Source organism: Genypterus blacodes, unplaced genomic scaffold (assembly GCF_046128005.1).
Source record: "Genypterus blacodes isolate CSIRO-AG114 ecotype Tasmania unplaced genomic scaffold, CSIRO-AGI_Gbla_v1 ptg000073l_1, whole genome shotgun sequence".
NCBI lineage: Eukaryota > Metazoa > Chordata > Actinopteri > Ophidiiformes > Ophidiidae > Genypterus > Genypterus blacodes.
This window is the reverse complement of record NW_027466883.1, coordinates 2,757,568-2,775,658: the sequence shown is the minus strand read 5'-3', so window position 1 is coordinate 2,775,658 and position 18,091 is coordinate 2,757,568. Positions and strand designations below refer to the sequence as shown.

General features: G+C 44.8%; 1 protein-coding gene across 1 annotated transcript; it reads right to left on the bottom strand.

Moving 5' to 3' along the window:
* Nucleotides 1-3,736: 3,736 nt before the first annotated feature.
* zfp36l1a (zinc finger protein 36, C3H type-like 1a) lies at nt 3,737-8,286 on the bottom strand. Its single transcript, XM_076157329.1, has 2 exons — nt 8,082-8,286; nt 3,737-6,962 (listed from the first exon to the last, which is right to left on the bottom strand). Exons 1-2 carry the CDS (start codon nt 8,130-8,132, stop codon nt 5,895-5,897), a joined length of 1,119 nt encoding a protein of 372 aa, XP_076013444.1. The 5' UTR covers nt 8,133-8,286; the 3' UTR covers nt 3,737-5,894.
* Nucleotides 8,287-18,091: the final 9,805 nt, after the last annotated feature.

The following is an 18,091-nucleotide window of genomic DNA, read 5'->3' as shown; positions in this document are numbered from 1 at the left end:
AGTCTCTCTTAGTGGCCCGGGCCCTCCTCCCGTTTCCACCGGGCCTGCACATCTCGTAGGGGGTTAAAATCATCGCTCGTCCATTAGCGAGAGTTTGCTGGCACTGTGTTTGTTTTTCTGTCACGCGGAGGAGTGGAAGGGTGTGTTTCCACAACCTGTCAGACTGCCATCTCCCATGCTCTCCCCTGAAGCCTCCTCACCTCGAAGCTTCTCCGCTCGACACATTTGTGTTTTCGCTTCCTTTCTTTTTCAGGTCAAGGGTTGCTACTTAGCCTCCGGGGGGCAGAAAAGCACATGTGACACTGGATCCTGGCAAGGCTAATGGTCATTACTCTGTAAGCAGTGTGTCATAGCCCAGTTGTCTAGATAATAGGGCTGCGGAGTGCCTGGGTTAAAGCCACAGGATGAGGGAGTGGCTGTGACGGTTGTCTTTGTTGATCTGCAATCAGTCTTAGTTGTGACACAGGCAGCCGTAGACCTACAAAGATAAAAAGAAAGAACTGGCATTTGCTGCGGGCAGGAGAGAAATCTGCATGTGCTGAGATTTGACTGATATGATGAGTGAGAGAGAAACTGTACTTTAAAAAAAAAACATAATCAGATTTGTTTTATGACAGATGGGATTCTAAGCACAGTCGGTAATCTGCGACGTATTGTACGAACAGGGAATAGTCAGGAAGGGATTTGAGACGGGATGAGGAGGCCCCTTGTTTGCACAAATTATGAAACACATCCCCATAATTAAGTTAAGAAATGCAGTATTTGGGAAAACAAGACGCTAACTACCCACAATCCCCTTTGTCAAAGCTCCAGACAAATCAACCAGTGAGCGGGGGGGGGGGGGGGGGGGGTTTACTTTCATTGTGCGTATGGGGTAATGAGTGTGTCCCGTGACGACGAGGTCACAGGTTTGATCCCCGAACCTTCTTCCTCTTCAGACCCTCGACTCATACTTGCACAGTCATTGTTACCTGTTGTAGTTTTGGAAATTAATCATCAAGGTAAATGCCAAACTTGCAACGCTCTCATTGTTATGGCTTGTCTGTCACGGCACAGATTTCCCTCACCAAACTGGCTTCTACGAGACCTGAGCGTCCACGATTTACAGCTGAAATCCTTGTGTTTCTGAGATTTAAGTGAATTAAAAGTAGCAGCACGCAATTTCTCTTCGAGGTTTTTTTTAAAAAGACGCAACAGTCTTAATCTTAATCCACAGAAGAAGCATCAGGCCATTAGTTACAGCTGTTGTTGCTGCTGTGTCATTCATAAGCAAACAAAGTCAAACAATGTGCATTGTATCAGGCGTGAGTCAAGGAAATTCCAACCTGTGTGTTTGGATGACAGTCACGAGAACGGGAGAATTAGGTCACCTGTACCTGCGGGTGTCAATGTAACATAAAGGTCTTGCCTTTTGTTGCGCCCTTAAACAGGTGGAGGGGCCTGACACGAGCAGGTTAATGGCTCCTCTCCTCTCTGCAGACCCCCGATAGCCCCTAACCTCACCTCATCAATCAGCCATGACCTCAGCCCTTGTATGGTGAGTAATCATCCATCCCGCAACACCCATCACATCCCCTCACGTATGCGTTTGACACGCAGACACAGTCAGAGACGGCGACTCACACACACTCACACACACACACACATGCATGCACACTCAGCTGTGAGTACAGATAAGGGAAATAGCACAGCTAGCACATCCAGCACTATTTGCTCACCTCCTTCTCAAACAAAGAGCTCAAACTGCCTCTGATGGCACAATTACAAAGTGTACGCGCCGGCCGCATTCTCTTGCTCAACCCGGGGGGTGGGGGTGGGAGTGGGGGGGGGGGTTAAAGGTGACAACGTAGTTTGGCATTAAGAGATCGGCAAGGCACCTGCGCCACGCTGTCACGCAGGAAGTAATACCTGCATCTTGTTTCCACTTTGGAAACGAAAACCTGCCGCAAAATGAAGTCACGGAAAGTTTTCTCTTTTTTTTGTAGCTTTTCATAGCATGTCAAAGATCAGGCGACCCCTCTCCCCCCTCCCCGCCACCCTCAGACCTGTTATTGGAGGTTCAGAAACCCACTTCCTGATACTGTGTCTTATGAGTGCCTCGATGTTCACCGCACAAACAGGAAACAGCCCTCTTTCATGTCCCTTGAGTTGCGTGCACTGAGAGGGTGCAGCCACTCAGCAAGTCACCATACTCACCTGGTTCGGTTTGAGATAAGAGACACAAAAAGGAGCAAACTTCTCTCTCTCTCTCTCTCTCTCTCAAACTTGACTTTTTCAACCTTTCGCTCCTCTGCGATGAAACACTGAGGGCTGAATTGTGCTTTCAGAGCCAATGTGTGGTGGAGAGAGGACACCAAAGTCCAACCGCGCTCTGTCCTCCCTGTGAAACATGAACCACAGCAATAAAGGAGTGCCCTGCTTTAGAAATTAATAACCTCAGTCGGGATATGAAAAGGTTACTCTAGTCTACTTACTCTTTAGAGGATGTTGGCCTTATCTGTTTGATCTTGCGATATGGTTTGTGCCGCTTAGCTTTCAAATGTAGTGTATTGATTAGGAAAGAAAAGGGAAAGTTGCTTATTTTAGTGTTTTGTTTCCCCCACCTTGTCTTCATGTTTGTGGGCTTTATTTACTTTCAAGAAAGGAACATAAAGTGATAGAAATAGGCAGTTTCCCTGGTGAAATGAGGCTATCAGCAGGCAGCTAGTGTGTTCAAAAAGTGGGGCAGGGGTAGGAACTAAAACATCAGGGCCCTGTACAAAGCAACAAGCGGGGCCTCCACGGATCAACTGTAAGGGGTCAGCGACTCGCCATTGTACGCAGGGAAGAGGGGCTCCTGTTCCGGGCTCCTTTTGCAACCTGAGAGAATGTAAACAGTCTTACGGAAGTGTGTAGAAACCAAGGAAAGCAGAAGGCAATTCGGGTGGTGAGAGGATTGAGTGTGTGTGTGAAGCTGTTATCATTGAAACCTATTCTGTTAAAGCTTTATCTCGATGGTGGTAGTGTGGCGGTGATGAGTCTCAGCATCAAAGTATGTAAAGTAGAACAATTTTGCTGTGTTTTGACAGTCCAAACAGTTAAAAGTCTTGTTTTTCTCACATCAACCAGGATTATTACTTCACTCACTTATTGATCAACTTACCCGTACCCTCAGGATCATGGATTGGGTCATAACCTCACCAGCCCTCTTTTTTTATTCTAGGAAACTTTATGGTTACTGTCCCGCCGATCAATACTTCAGAGCGCGGTGTCATTGCGTAATCAAACCCGCTCAATCGAGAGTTGCATCGTCCCCAGGTCAATACCCCCGACTTGTCTCTCCGCAGACCACCAATCAACATCCACCACAGTGAAACTCCCACAGCCGCTTGCTTCTATTTCCCATTTTGAGGGTTGTGTCACCTTAGTTTGGACCTTTCACACAGTTAAACTCCCTACAGTCCTGCATTATGCACACATTAAGACAGTCTGGCTTTCTACTCGTAACCTCAATAAGGTTATTTGAGAAGATCAATTCAAAGTGTGAATAATGAGTGACCTGATAAAGAGAAAAGGCATTTGAAACTTAATCTACATAGCACGGCAGACACCGTTTCAACCCAACATCTTGCTGCCCTGACATGTTGCCTGAGTGAAAACAAGACAGATGTGTTTACTTGAGCTGAATAAGGTGTATGTCTGCATCTGCACCCGGCTTCCCATGAAAGAACTATTGTACACAAGTCATTACACAGAATAACGTTTCAAAAAATACGGGGTTTATTGACTTAACTGCAATCAATACTTACAAAAGAGAAGAAACAGGTTTTTATATAAACTCACAGAAATTACTGTAGTGAAAAAAAAACCATGGCTGAAAAAATACATTCAACAGTTTTACTTTCTTTGTGTCAAATCTGTTCCGCCCTCTTTCAACGCGACACAGAGCGAGTCACTTAAAAAGGTAATTGTCCTCCATTATCAAATATAAAAAGGAAAGAAAGCCGCGGCTACCTGGAATGTATTCAACGAGGCACTTTGAATGGTCAAGAGGGGCCGAGCCAAGTGCGTCAAGCGTCCAATCAGATTTTTGAAGAGAAAACAGAATTCCTTTCCTCAACCCATTTGGTCACAGCTATTGCTTGTAATAACGGTCTGGGTGTCCGTGTAAGAACAGAACCGACCCCAATGTAACTGAGACCAAAGAGTGGCGTTTGAGGTCTCGTAGCACCCCCTTTATTCCTGCCGCGCACCCAAGCACTGGGATAAGTGGGACAACCACCTGAGACGTGGCCAATGGTCAAACAAAACGTTGATTTCGTGTAATAACAGTTTTGGTACTGTCACTGTCAGATTACTGTGGGGTGTAAAAAGGAATAACAATCAGGAATGAATACAAGTAAATCGAGTTTAGATGAAATTGCAGTCCAATGAGAGGGAGTAAGAAAAAAAGATCTACAATAAATAATCAAAACGCAAAACATCTTTTTTTGCATTTTTTTTTTGCTTTAAATTAAGTTTCATTTTGACAAAGTGTAGTTGCAGAACAAAAGTCATTGAAGTACAATATATTAAACTGTGAAAAAAGGAAAACTGACAAAACGTCTTCACAATCTTTAGATTAATATGGAAGATCATAATTTAACATAAAAGAAAATATATTCTATTGTTCATTATCCAGATAAATACAAAACAAAATTAACAAAAAATGCATATGATCACCAATAAATATGTTTTGATAAGTTAAATAAGCAGTGACAAGCAAACCTTCTGTCTGGAAAGTTTTCAAACAATAATAACCGTAATAATAACATTAATAAAAAATAATTATCAAATAAAAGCAAAGGGATGTAATGAGTACAGACTGCTCCTAGGAACAGGTTCTAAAGTGTGGGTGGGTGGGGGAAGTATAGTAAAATAGCTTGGAGATCCGATCTCATCAAGTCGCAGGATGTAGAACTGCACCATGGGAATGCTGGAATTCCCCACTGCCTGCAGATCGGCGCGGATTGGAGAGGGGTGGTGGGGGGTCGGGGGTGGGTGGAGAAGTGGGACAAAGTCTTATAGGTTTAATGATCAGTTAGATGTGGAGACTTCCTTCCCAAAAGAGCCAGTGACCAGCAACAGGAGGAGAAAACTTAGGGGGGGGAAACATAAACCAACTTCCAGTTCAAAGTCCTTCCTGCAGACTCACCCAGTCCACAATTACATAAGACGGGGTTTGAGGAGAACCGTGAAGGGGAGAGGGAGGGAGAGAGGAGGGGCAAATGAGAAAGAACAAAAAAAAAAAAAAAAAAAAAAACTAACAGTAGTCCGTTCACCCTAAACACATGCAGAAAACCGCCCCAGGCACTTTTTCCTGTTTAAAATCTATTCATATCGTCTCAGGGTCTTTTTCCTTTTTTGTCTTTCCTCAGTCTTTTTAGGAACGGCTGTGGCAGATCTACAGTTATGTCAGTGAGCACCCTCTAGCTAGCTCAGGGGAAGTGGTATCGTCGGCGGGAGGGGGGAGGAGAAGGAGAGAGGGAGATGGGGGGGGTCGGGGGTTAGTGCAACGCACTCCCCATTCCAAGGCCACTTGTGCTGCTACACATTCAAGAACAAATGAACAAAAAACAAGTGGCACCTGGCAAAACAGTCTTGTTCTCATGGTTTTCATTGTTCAATTTCCTCTCCTTTTTTGGCACTATGACACATGGTGGGGTACTATACAACCTTGCTGTGAGAATTCATATGGATGTAATGATATACTGAATTGATTGAGTTCCCTTAATTGACTACATCCTTATACTGCTAACTAGGATATAACACGGTGTTTTGCGAAGGAGATAGGGAAGCTAAGGAAAGGGTTAGAGGTAGAGGGGAGTGCCGTGTTCTCTTTCTGTCATTGAACTTTAAAGTCACTGGTGTGCAGTCTAGTCATCGGAGATAGAAAGGCGGCTGAAGATTGGAAGACGGCGGGTGGTGTCCAGCGTGGGGGACTCAGAGCCACTCAGGCTGCCTCCAGAGCTGCTCTGGTAGCCCTCTTGGTCTGACAGAGAGTCAGGAGGGCTGGATGGAGACTCGAACATCTGAGGGGACTCCAACATGGGTCTGAAAAAGTAAGGTGTGCTTGTTGGAGAGGGAGGTGCAGGGTTGTTGGGCTCTGTGCCTACAGGACCAGCACCGAGGCTGGGCCCAAACAGGTTGGCCAGCTCCTGGCTGGAGTAGGTGAAGGGGTTACTGCTGGGCCAGTCTGGGACCTCATCAGGGAAGAACATGGGTGGAGGGGTGACCGAGGTGGGGCTGTCTCTCAGCCCGCCTGAGCTGGAGAACCCTGCAAAGCTGTAGCTGTGCTGCAGTCGAGGCCTCTCCATCTTGTTGGAAGAGTGAAGAGGGGAGGACGGTTGGGGAGGTCCACGGCGCTCCTCAGCATTGTGGATGAAATGGCAGCGAGGCCCATATGGGCAGAAACCAATGGTGTGGAAGGTGCGGCACAGCTCAGTTTTGTATTTGGGATGGCGGCTCAGGCTGCGCAGTTCATGGATTCCGTGAGCAAACTGGCATTTGTCGCCATACTTGCAGGCACCGTTCTCCTCAAAAGGCCTGCAGAGCTCTGTCTTGTAACGGCTGGAGTTGACTTGGCTGCTGCCGGTGGTGGGGCTAGCAGGGCCCAGGCACTTGTTTAACAGCCTCTCACCGGTCTCAGAGAAGGAGCGGTCCCGCAGGCGGTTCTCCTTGTTGTTGCTGGCATTGCCAAACCCTGAGATGAGTGAGGAGTGGTCCGCTGCCTTCAGGCTGTTCAGAAACTGGTTCTGGTTGAACTTTGTGCTGCTGACAGAGTGCCGCCGCTGGTACACACCTCCCACTGAGGGAGACCCCACCGCCTTCCTGTCCAGCAGGGCTCCGGCGGGGCTGGAGAGGGGCACGTTGGTGCCAGTGCAAGGGACAGACATGGGATGAGGGCTGCCCAGGTTGTTGTTAAAGTTGAGCAGTTTGTTGTTCTGAAGAAATAAGACAAAAAGAAAAAAACATGTAATCAGAATAGCAATAAGAGCTTATCTAAGACCGGCAGCATTTTTATGGCTCTGGTTTCAAAAGGGCTGGTCGGCTGGAGACTAGGGGGGGAAAAAGCCTCACACTCCTGTTGCATGACTGTGTTCTTTTTGGCTCTAACAACACGAGCGGATACAGGCCTATAGAACAGCAGCTGGTTTGGCAAGTTGCCCTGGTGAGGAATGTGTGCCTGTTTAGTAAATGGAGCAGCAGCAGCACATGAGAGGGCAGTGGGCTGGTGGAAGCTACAAAAGAGCCTGCATCATTTGAAACATAATGAAAGTGCTTTAGCGTCCCTCACAAAGAGTCTGCAACCCAATAAACATCTGAACTAGCGACGAATCTGATTAATCTTTACCAGGTTATAAGGCCATATGAGCTGACGCAGAATAAAATATAACAGAGTGTTTCACAAGATAAGTCGCTCCCTCACAAAAACACGTAAGTACGCATGTGTAACAAGATACATACGTCCTTAACTTGACTTCCCAACAAAACAAACATTACTTATATGCCATAGAAAACAACAACCCAAGAGCAGGAAACAGTTAGAGGCAGACAGTTCAGCTTTCAGACAAGCGTTAAAAAGAGGCGCAAAAGTGCTCTCGCTTCAGTAAAAGTTCATTAAATAACGTTTGTGATAGTTTCACCACTAAGACGCCATCGTTCAAGGTTCAAATCAACGAGCCAAAAACCATGACGTTCGCTGATGTGGCACATGTTGAATATAAAAAAGCGTAACCGTATGCCTACTTAATAAGTTGCCGCCAGTCTTCTACGCACTTTTTTCACAGCGAAATTAAGAGCGTGACACGAGGCCGAGACGGGAAACCACGCGTGGGCGAGTAAACAGATGAGTTCAAGCAGGAGGAAAAGTTAGAAAGTGCGAGAAAAAGAACCACAGAAAACAACAACACAAGCAACGTTTGAGCCGCAGGGCCGCGAACGTGCAGCGCCTCATTCCAGCACAGCGGCTATCTCACGCTGCTAACAGGCTAACAACAGCGCGAGAGTGCAAATGGCGAGGGAGGGAAGAAGAAGAGGAAGAAAAAAGTTTTGAAGCTAACCTTGTTCATAACTTCGAAGTCGAAGAATGGCGACACCACGGTCGTGGTCATCTTTGCAGCGACGAAGACAACTTAAAGGTAAGGAAGGAAAAAAAAAGGTGTGCGTGGAATAAAGTTGCGCAGGTCTGCCGAGTTTTCTGATTCGCAGCTCCTGCGTGTTTTTGACCCTGCAGAACTCCCCCTCTGCCCCGCACCAGCCCCGACATTTGCTTTATAATCGCGGGCAGGAGGAGCCTGAGGACTGGGCGGATACTTTCAAATAACTTTCCCCCCCTCTCTTTCCCTTCTTCTTGGTTTAGTTTGTTTGACATTACTACACACACACACACACACACACTGTTGCACTCAGTATGCACACTAAACACTTATAGACTTTTATTAAAACAACAACAACTCCATACTAACTTCATAGATAGATAGATAGATAGATAGATAGATAGATAGATAGATAGATAGATAGATAGATAGATAGATAGATAAAACCTAGATACACAACCATTTATTTATACAGTTCCTGTCCACATTGTTCAGGCTCAAAACTTGTCAATCAATTCAGTTGTTTTCACGAATTCAGCAACAAAAGTTGGGTTTGTTGTTTGAATTTGCCTTCAGCGAGTCATAAAAAGTCAAACACAACTCAGTTCAGTTCAACCCGTTGGATAAACAAGAAGAACACAATAGAAAGCATACATGTGAAAAAAAAATAAAAATGAGGCCAGACGCCACTAAAAATAAGGAAGGATGGTGGTGCTCTAATTATAAAGCTACTACAGATACTATAGATACACTGTACTAATTTGCTACAGGGGTCTTAATTTTAACACATCAACTCTGGCAGGACTGGTTAGCCTACTATCAGATATTTTTATAGGCCAGTGGTTGTTTCATAATACCCACATCTTTTTTCCTTGGTATGGAGGTCTGCTGCTTAAACAGTCTGGCTTGTTTACTGGGAGGCGTTACTCTGCACTATCCTCAGGCGTTCAGCTACCATCCACTACTCTGTAATTAATTTACTCTTAATTGCTGGACTGTAACGTCACATTGTGGGACTTTCCGGTGAATTCAGGCAGCCGCAGTTCTTTAACCCTTTCCAACCCCGCGGTTATTTACCCGTTAAAGGTTTTTTTTCTCTCACTTTTTTTTTCCTTTTTTTTTTTTTTTTTACGGCTGTTATTATGGCTCCCCTCTTCTTCTTTTACTCCCTGAATACAACCCCAGTAGAAAACGTACATGGATGCGTTTCATTCCAACAGGTAGGCGATAACCTGATACACGAGTGATCTCACCAGATTCAACCACAGTCAGTCACAATGCAGCTACTTATAATAAAAGAGACGGGCAGAGAGTGTAATCTATACAAACCTATTGTGGTGCATCCCCTCCCTTCCTCCCTCCCTCTCTCTCTCTTTCTCTCTCTCTCTCTCTCTCTCTCTCTCTCTCTCTCTCTCTCTTTCTCTCCCTCCCTCTGAATCTATGACGGCGCAGCCATGGGCCATGTGCAGAGTCAATGTCAGGGTTGGGTTGCAATAGAAAAGGAGAGGGAAAAGAAGGCAAGGTTGGGGGAGAAGAAAAGAAGCTGTTAACAAAAAAAACAAAAAAAGAAGAAGCTTGGAGGAGGGTATGGCGTGAGGGGGAGATTTATGGGGGACGTTTATTACTACACAGCACTGCCCTGGGGAGGTGAGGGAAGAGGGGCGGAGAGAGAAGCAAAACATTCCCTTTCCCCTTCCTCCTTTTTTCCCCTATACAGGAGCCACGCAGGGGGTGGAGAGCTTTGTCTCATGTTGTGCAGCCCCGGTGAAGGCAGTGGAAGTTGTTTTCACACTTAAAGTCACATAGAAACTCAGACGCAGATACACACCTCTTGGTAATGGTTTCTGGGAGGCCCGTTATTTATCCTCCCCATAAGTTTGGACTCTTCCTTAGATCGGCGCAGCAGTGAGAAATCTAGTTGGATATGTAACGATTTATTTTACTAACAGAGTTATTTTGGACGGGGGAGCCAGCCGAGTCAGCGAGGAATGAGGGTGTGTGTTGTAACATTAAAAGAGTTTTATGAGCCAGAGCTGTGTGGAGTAATCTCCCCCTGGAGTGTTTTCACAGACGACAGGGTGGGATGACAGACTTGCTGGAAATCACGTCTGCAGTTCAAAGGCCTTGTCACTGATTGATTAAGTGGATCAGATCGATTGTCCCCCTCTAAGGCCATAACTACAGCAGAGTCTTTGGAGGGGAATCACACCATTTTTCAGAGATAGAAAAACTTGTAGCTGGTGTGCAATGACCCTAAAAATCTCCTAATAGGCTACACATTAAACAGAATCTGAGTCAGAGTTTATTTAAGTGCAATAAACGTGCGGGGATTACATATCAATGCGGGAAGCTTCGCAGTAAATACTCTTTCAGATTTACTTATGAAGAAAACATCAACAAGGCCTAAAGCTCAACTATAAGCCCTCTGATTCCTCTGGAAATGGCCTCTTTGTCGGGCCTTGGCCTTAATAAAAACCCATACTATAGTTGTTTACTTTAATACTCTCAGATGTATTCCGTGCAGGCTTGATATTGTGCTACTCAATTCTCCTTCAAGGTTCAGGAGGAGGCACCTGTTTCCTGCCAAAAAGCAAAAAAAAAGCAACCAAAAAAAAAGAGAAGAATCAGGCTGCTCTCTCAGGGGATAATGTCATATGAGTTCCTGTTTAGAGAGAGACAGCACATTTCCACAACTGCAAACCTTACCTGACACCCTTTGACTGTTCCTTTTTACAACATTTAGTTTGCTTTTAGGTTTTCATCTCTATCCCATTTTCATTGTAAGATTTTCCCAAAAATAAAAAGCAGCATCGTCGTTTCAGAAGTATTAACAGGATTTTTGATTTTTTGAGGCTAGCGTGTCTGTGGTAATGTTTTAGGATTGACTGATTGGCAACGTTAAGGAGAGATATAAATCAACATCCTCCCTTTACACTGCGCATAAATAGTGGTGAATGTTTATGAGCTTTTCTTTCCAGCGATTCCATTGACTCCCATTGTGACACATGACTGGAAGAGGAAAATCAGTTGTGAAAAAAGTTGTGCCTCGGCTCCCCAGGCAGCATTTTCCGCTCGGCGCTGATGGAGTTTCTCTGTCAGGAGAGTTTCGCTCTTGATTATTTCAAATGTGTGCTCCACAAGGTCAAGGCTGTCCTCCTTTGCTTGTAGGCCCCATCAGTCTCTGCTGGAGCTGCAGTCACTCACTCCTCAGCCTGGATGTTTTGATTTCTGCCTCCTGCGCTGTCTTCTCTGATGATCCCCCCTCTGAGGAAGGGAGGATCGGGATGAGGCCTGAGGTCACTGATAATGTTTAAGTGGTATGAGAGGATATTAAATTTTATCTATCAGGACAGGAGATGAAAGACGTTGGAGAGAAAGACAAAAAGTGATGTTGTTAGTGGTAACTGCATGTCAGAGCTTACCATGGGAGCAGTTTGTACTTGTGACCAACAGAGGGCAGATTTCTTCCTTTTCTATGTTGTTGCATCAACTGCATTTCCTATTTATTCCCCTCACTGTGTAAAGTATGGTTATTTTAAGTGTATCCATATTTACTTAAAGCTTAAATTTGGACTATCAGCATGGTCACACCTTTAGTGAGAATTTCTAATATTAGACAGGCAGGGCCGGTGTAGTGGACTGACTCTCACACAGCTCTTTCCTTGTATGAAATTTAGGTGAATTACTTTCCAGCACAAGGCTGCTTATTGTGTAATCAGCATTTCCACTGACAGGCGTATCAGTGAGAAACACAAATGCACACCCTAGTGCAATAGTCATGAGCTGTGCTGCACCACATCCCTGGTTAATTACAGGTTCATTATAGGTGTAGCAAGTAGGGATTTTACTGCTTCGGGATATTTTTAGGGCTTTAATACGTTTGTTAATAAATACCAGTGACTCAGTGATTGTAATTTTTGGCATTCAAAATTCATTTTCCAGTTTTGGTCTCTGTTTTGAAATAACAAACACCCATACAGAAACACCTACTTGTATTGTAAACTGCGCACTGTGCTGTATATTACCTCCTTTAGAAGAAAACCTCTGTTTAATCTGCGTCCTTATTACCGTCAAAAGAGCACCAGAGAACTTTTGGTGACATTTGATGAGCCATTGAAAGCCTTATTTCACATAAAGCACACATAACTTCCTATTTTTCCCAGCTTGAGAGTTCCAGTCGAGCACATCTTTCATAACGCTGTCAGAGCAGCTAATCAGCCTGCTGGGGTTGAGTAATCAGCAGTGAAGTATAGCCAAGCTCAAGCTAAACATGGTTTGATGTCTTGAACATGTTGTCATGTGTCGGCCTGCGTTCCCGGTGACACTCTGTGGGTTTAGTTTCTGTATGCATTCTCTCCCCACATCCCAATTTCTGCTATCCGGTTCTTGTCTGTATAAGTTCTGACAACCGGGACGTGGTGATTGCCTCCTTTCATGTCTCATGGTATGTTTGCCAAATTCATATGGGACAAGCTGGGAAGACTGTGGTCGTCTTTCTCTACCCATGTTTTTGCTGCAGGGTGAAAGCACCCTCAGAGGAAGAGAGGGAGGGTGGGAGAGAGAGCTATAGAGAAGGCAAGGAGGGAGGAAAATAAGAACGAAGAGCAATTAATTGTCCATAAGAGTAGCCACAGCATTGTTAGTGGTCTACCACCAACTGCTCTTGGTGATGTTGTTCCCATGAAACGCTCCAAGATACCATCCGCTAACTTCCACTGCCCTTCATCTCATACTGGGTGGGATGCGGCATCAATGCGGGCCTTGGCTCATTTGGAAAGCTTCAACACGTCACAGCATTACAATCACCAGCGTATTTCAAAACAAACACCACCATCTTGGAAATGAGCGTCTTTGGCCCCCACCGGTGCCAATTCACAGTGAAATAGAAGAATAATGATGTTTTCGTTAAATGTGGGGTTGTAAAAATAGCAACAAAACACGAGAGTGAGGGGTGAATTGTGAAGGTCGGCGTTTTAGGGAAGATTTACTGTCTAATTCTCTGCTGACGCACTGGTCTCTTGAGGAGGGTTGCATTTAGAACGAAAGGCCAGTTTCCTCCTCTGACTTCCTGACCCGCGTTTCCTGAGGAACAATCTTTCCGTCTGTCCAGAAGGCTCATGGGAAGAGAGACTTTGGCACTCCGCTCACACATTAGGGGTTGCAAAGGGAAAAAAGCACAGGTCAAATCCATCAAGTTGTAGACATTTGATGATGACTTCAGCTGAAGAAAAGACGGTATACCATCGTTCCCCAGCTGTGTACGGACTTAGAGAAGGAGGGTTAGGAATCTGCCCCTAGCTGTGCCCGGTCCCTCTAGGCTCAGCGTCCACACGTTGGGGACTGGACCTGACCCTAGTCCAGGTGTCATGACCATGCGGCGGACGCTGAAATGAGATATTCCTCAGCTTCTCACTAAACACAGGAAAAATCAATGGGCTTTGTATACCATAGGAACAGTGGCAGGCATTCTCTCGCCCCCCAAAAAAGTCTTGCTCTGTCCCATCTGTCTCCATTCTGCAGCACTCACAGACCTCACAACCAGCTCTGTGTGGTCAAGTCTTGGACTAGAATTACACAGTCCATGTGTCCGGCTCTGGACAATACACAAAGCCAACTGCCTGAGTGACCCTGCCCACTTTTCTCACACTTATCTGCGCCGATTTATTGAGTTGGACTTGTCCTTTCTCCCGTGACAGCGTTGGCTCCAGTATTGATATTTCCCCAGATGCCGTCAATGAGGATTCTCACTTTGTCATATTTGGTGTTTGACAACAGCTTGCCTGGTGTAAATGAGGCCCTGTAAAGCATTTAGTGAGCGTGTGTTTGATTAAATGATGATCATTTGCGAGCCGTTCCAAACTGGCTCTTTGATGCAATGTTTCTTCTCATTGTGGGCATGTGATTTATGTATTATTAAAACCTGCGGCCCAGCTTTGGGTCTGTCTCTATTCCCGGCACAGCGCTGCAGGTTTGAGTTATCTGCAGCCTAATGAATACATTACAGCCAGACGTGTCTATCTTGGGTTCCACGGATTGCTCTTTTTCCATCGTGTGGTTAGTAAATATGGTTTCGGTAAGACAATGTCTTGACAGTGTTCCGCAAGAAAAGATGTAGGCGGTTTTTCGTGGTGAGTAACAGGTGCCTGGGCGTCATTAAAAGATTATTCTCTGTAAAACTGCACCTTGGCCTGTCCTCCTGAGGAGAAAATCTCTGTTATATCTAATCTTTTCGTCTCTGTGACATTTTGTGACTCCCACAGCGTCTCTTGAGCTCGTGAAATGTATCCTATCCTCATTTTAATGGAAGATGATGAGGAAATGAGCAATGCTAAAGGTATGCGGATAAAGATTGTACAGTGTGTGGCGGAAAGAGCCGTCTCAGTTTTATTTGCAAGTTGAGCAGAGACAAAAGGCTCAAACAGCAGTTTCCCAACGGGACCAAAATACATCATCGTCTCACCGCTTTGATTATAATTCTGCAAAAGTGCTCTCAATCCCTGAAAGAAAACAACATTGAGGGACTTTGTGCAGTTACCCACATCCCAAACACAGAACAGCCCCCAAATAGTTTGATGTCAAAGATGAGCCCAAGCTGCTGGTTCTTTAAAGAAAATTACCCTCTGGGTCTTGCAGATTGGTCCAGTCCAACTGCCCCCAACTGTTCCCCACTCTGCCTCTCTTTCTCCTCTCTCTTTCAGACTGTCTTCTTCCCTGGCAGGGAGAGAAAGTGCAGCTGTGTGGAGTCCTTTGGGCTGAATGAAAAGAATCAGCCCATTTGGTTGACTTTCCCAGCCAAAGCCGTAATTTTCTGCTGCCAGGGTCCAACATCCAGGCCAGAGCAGTTCCTGGGCTTTAGCCACTTGTATCCGACAGGACAATGGAGATTGTCCCAGAGGCTGTACTACCCACGGGTCTGCTCCCCTGGGTCCCAAAATGCTGTCAGGGATGGGTGTGATGTATGGACTCAAGCCCGGATGCGCTGCTGAACCACGTCAGTCGGTCTAGTCCCATGATATTTCCTCAAAGCAAAAAGCTTGTATTTTAGGCAGGCGTAAGGAAAATTTAATTGGGAACATGATTAGTAATTTTGCCATTGGCAGAACATTTTTATTGTTTTAAACAATAACATCTGACAGCTGATGTGAGATAAAATGACCTTTCCAGACAGATATTTATTACAGATCAAACAGTAACACGTATCAGTAAGTGTTCTTGTTTGTGATATGCTTTAATGACTCAAAACTGTTATGGGTTGTGCACTGACTAAGCTTTGAGCCTTCGTCATGGGTGAATGTCATTAACAAGGCCACAGAAACATACACAGCACACGCTGTTTATGTGTACTTCCAGTAAGCACTATTAGTGTCACATCAGGCCCAAATGGCTTCCCACATGATTCTGTCAGCCCAGTGAATTGCTCACATTATAGCCGTGTTGTGTGACAGCTGAATATGGAAACACTTTTTGTCCTTGTTAAATAGTTTCTGGTTTGCATTTTTTTCTCCTCTTGTATGCTTATAGCTTCTACAAAGTCTAGTAAAATTCAATGGCTTTCCCAGAAATGAAAGTTTATTGTCCCTTGCAGCCCACCCCACTCGTAATGAGTGGTACTTTTACCAAAACTCCCCAGCTGCCAGTCTCCACTTTCATACCATTACCAGTACACTACACAAAAAAGGCTGCCAAAATACACCCAAACAGTTCCCCCTCTCTGCTCACTGAAGCCTTCCAACTGTCTGCTAACAGTGTTTACTCTGCAAAAGCCCTCCAACTCAACTCTCACAGGGAAGAACACTGGGAACGCTAAATCCACCTACTACACCATTTGTGTTGAACCCAATCCTTCATTTTTAACTTCCGTTATCATAATAAATAGTTTTAAGTACTTTACCAGGCGTACACATGCATCAAAGGGCTGCCTGTTTGCTGTTTGACTGTTGGCTATTTCGCCAAGTTTAATAAAACTCACTACAGGCTCTGTTGCTCAACCTTGTAATAAGGGAGTTACGAAATGACTTTTAAAACATTTAACCTTTAACTTTTGCTCTGCTTTTATTTGAGAAAAAAAACAAGAGATAGTCAGTTTCCAACTCAGATATTCATTCAGATCTAAAGATAACACAAAATCAAGTGTGAAGGTGTTGTAAAGAAGATTAAATGAGTCCCACCTGTGTTCAATCCCAGCCGCCATTAATGTGTTTAATATGGAGATCTCAATCACTGTTTTAATAAAACTTCTCTGTCTCCGGTTTTCTTTCACTTCCAAGCCTGCACAGCTGTTTGAATGAGGTGGAGGCTCATGGGAGCTCACTGTGACCTGGCTCGTGTTTTCCCGCTGGGTAAAAGTCTAAATAATGAAGCGATAATGTTGGTCTGCAAATGGCCGAGAGGAGCAGAGGTTCATTGTCAAATAGGAGATGTAGTGATGTGAATGGAATGCGTTGAGCAGGTGAGGAGCTCAGATATCAGTGTGTGTGGGTGGGACTTGACAATGTCTGGTGGAGTACAGTAGTGGAGCTTCCACCGTGGGCAACGTTTCCCTACTGCATGAGTCACCAAACGACACAAGGTGCACAGTTCAAATACCACCGAAATCCGTCATGATCTATGCAGAAGTATGCTCGCACCTACAAACCTTCATCTTGACTCATGACATCAACGCTGGCTTATGATTCGTGCTCAAGCTTGCATTAGAAACATTAGGTCGGACTTATAATATCTTAGTGTGACTCACAAAGGCTTGACCTTTAATGCCTTTTGTCAGATTTTTGATCTATTGTGTCAAGTGAGGTGATTGTAACTCACAGGATGCAATTCTCTGCCTTTTTATAGCCTTAGCACGCTGCAGTCATGTGAAATAACAACGTCTATCACAAGAATGTTCAGAATAGCAGTTGAATACTTCCACCCGATTAGAGGAAATGCGTCTTGTGATAAAGTGTTGTGAAATAATTATGGTGAAACGCTTTTCCGAGGTCAGGGAAAAAGAGGGTGTTTGTGTATTTGATTAGCATTCAGCCATGATTTATCTACACTCGGGCGATATCAAGGTCAGCGCCCTGAAAATGTCATAGCTTCAACGAGATGCCTTGAGCCGGATAAGAGAGCCCAGAGCTCCCAGCTCAGCAGCATGATGGATGAAAGTGTTCCATCTTGTTTATGCAACCTGACACAAGGCATCTGTTGGCCTCGGCAGCCGTCAGATCGCGCTGTAACGACGCCGTCTCCCTGTTAGACGGTGAAACAGAGTTTATCAAGCCGGTTCACATGCAGCAAATACAGTTTAGGCGGTAGGAAAATGACTGCGCGCTCAGGGACATTTCATTCACTCGTTCATCTTGAAAGCATTGTCTGTACTTAGCCAATTATAACTGTTTTTGAAAACAACTCACCAGAAAGGGGACATACCATTCAGATTGGTATGTTATTTTCAATTTGGGGCCTATATTGAAACCTTTGGCAAATAAGACCACATTGTTCCTCCTCTATTCTGCTACTCTGCTGTGCACCACTGTGCACACACACTGATCACAGGGAGTTTTAGGTATTGTTTCTTTAAGTATCCCTCCCAAAAAACTTGCTCTCGTCTGATTGGCCAGCTTTGACGGCCAAAGAACATTCAGGAGCTACGAGATTGTGTATTTGGAAACTTTTGTTTATAACTTTGACAATGTTCAACACACACTGCTACTATTTTACATTAAGTAGAGGGGAGGATAGGAGCACAATATGCCCCCTTTAATAGGCATTTTTCTGAGATAGAGGCTTAGTATAATGAGTTTGAAGTAATTTAGACCAAGGAAAATAGAGAGACATCAAAGTTCATATCTGAAGTTTAAATACCACAAAAGCTTTGATGATGCCTTATCTGAATTTATTACCTGCCATAGTCTCAGCATAGAAACATTCATCATGTATCCATATCACTGCTACTGGCACCGGTACTGTGGATCTAATAAAATGGAGGACTCTGT

Excerpts from the sequence above, each read along its gene's own strand:
- zfp36l1a (XM_076157329.1), bottom strand. The coding sequence starts at position 8,132 with ATGACCACGACCGTGGTGTCGCCATTCTTCGACTTCGAAGTTATGAAC. Across the intron at positions 6,963-8,081 it reads ACTTCGAAGTTATGAACAAG|AACAACAAACTGCTCAACTT; the intron begins GTTAGCTTCAAA and ends TTATTTCTTCAG.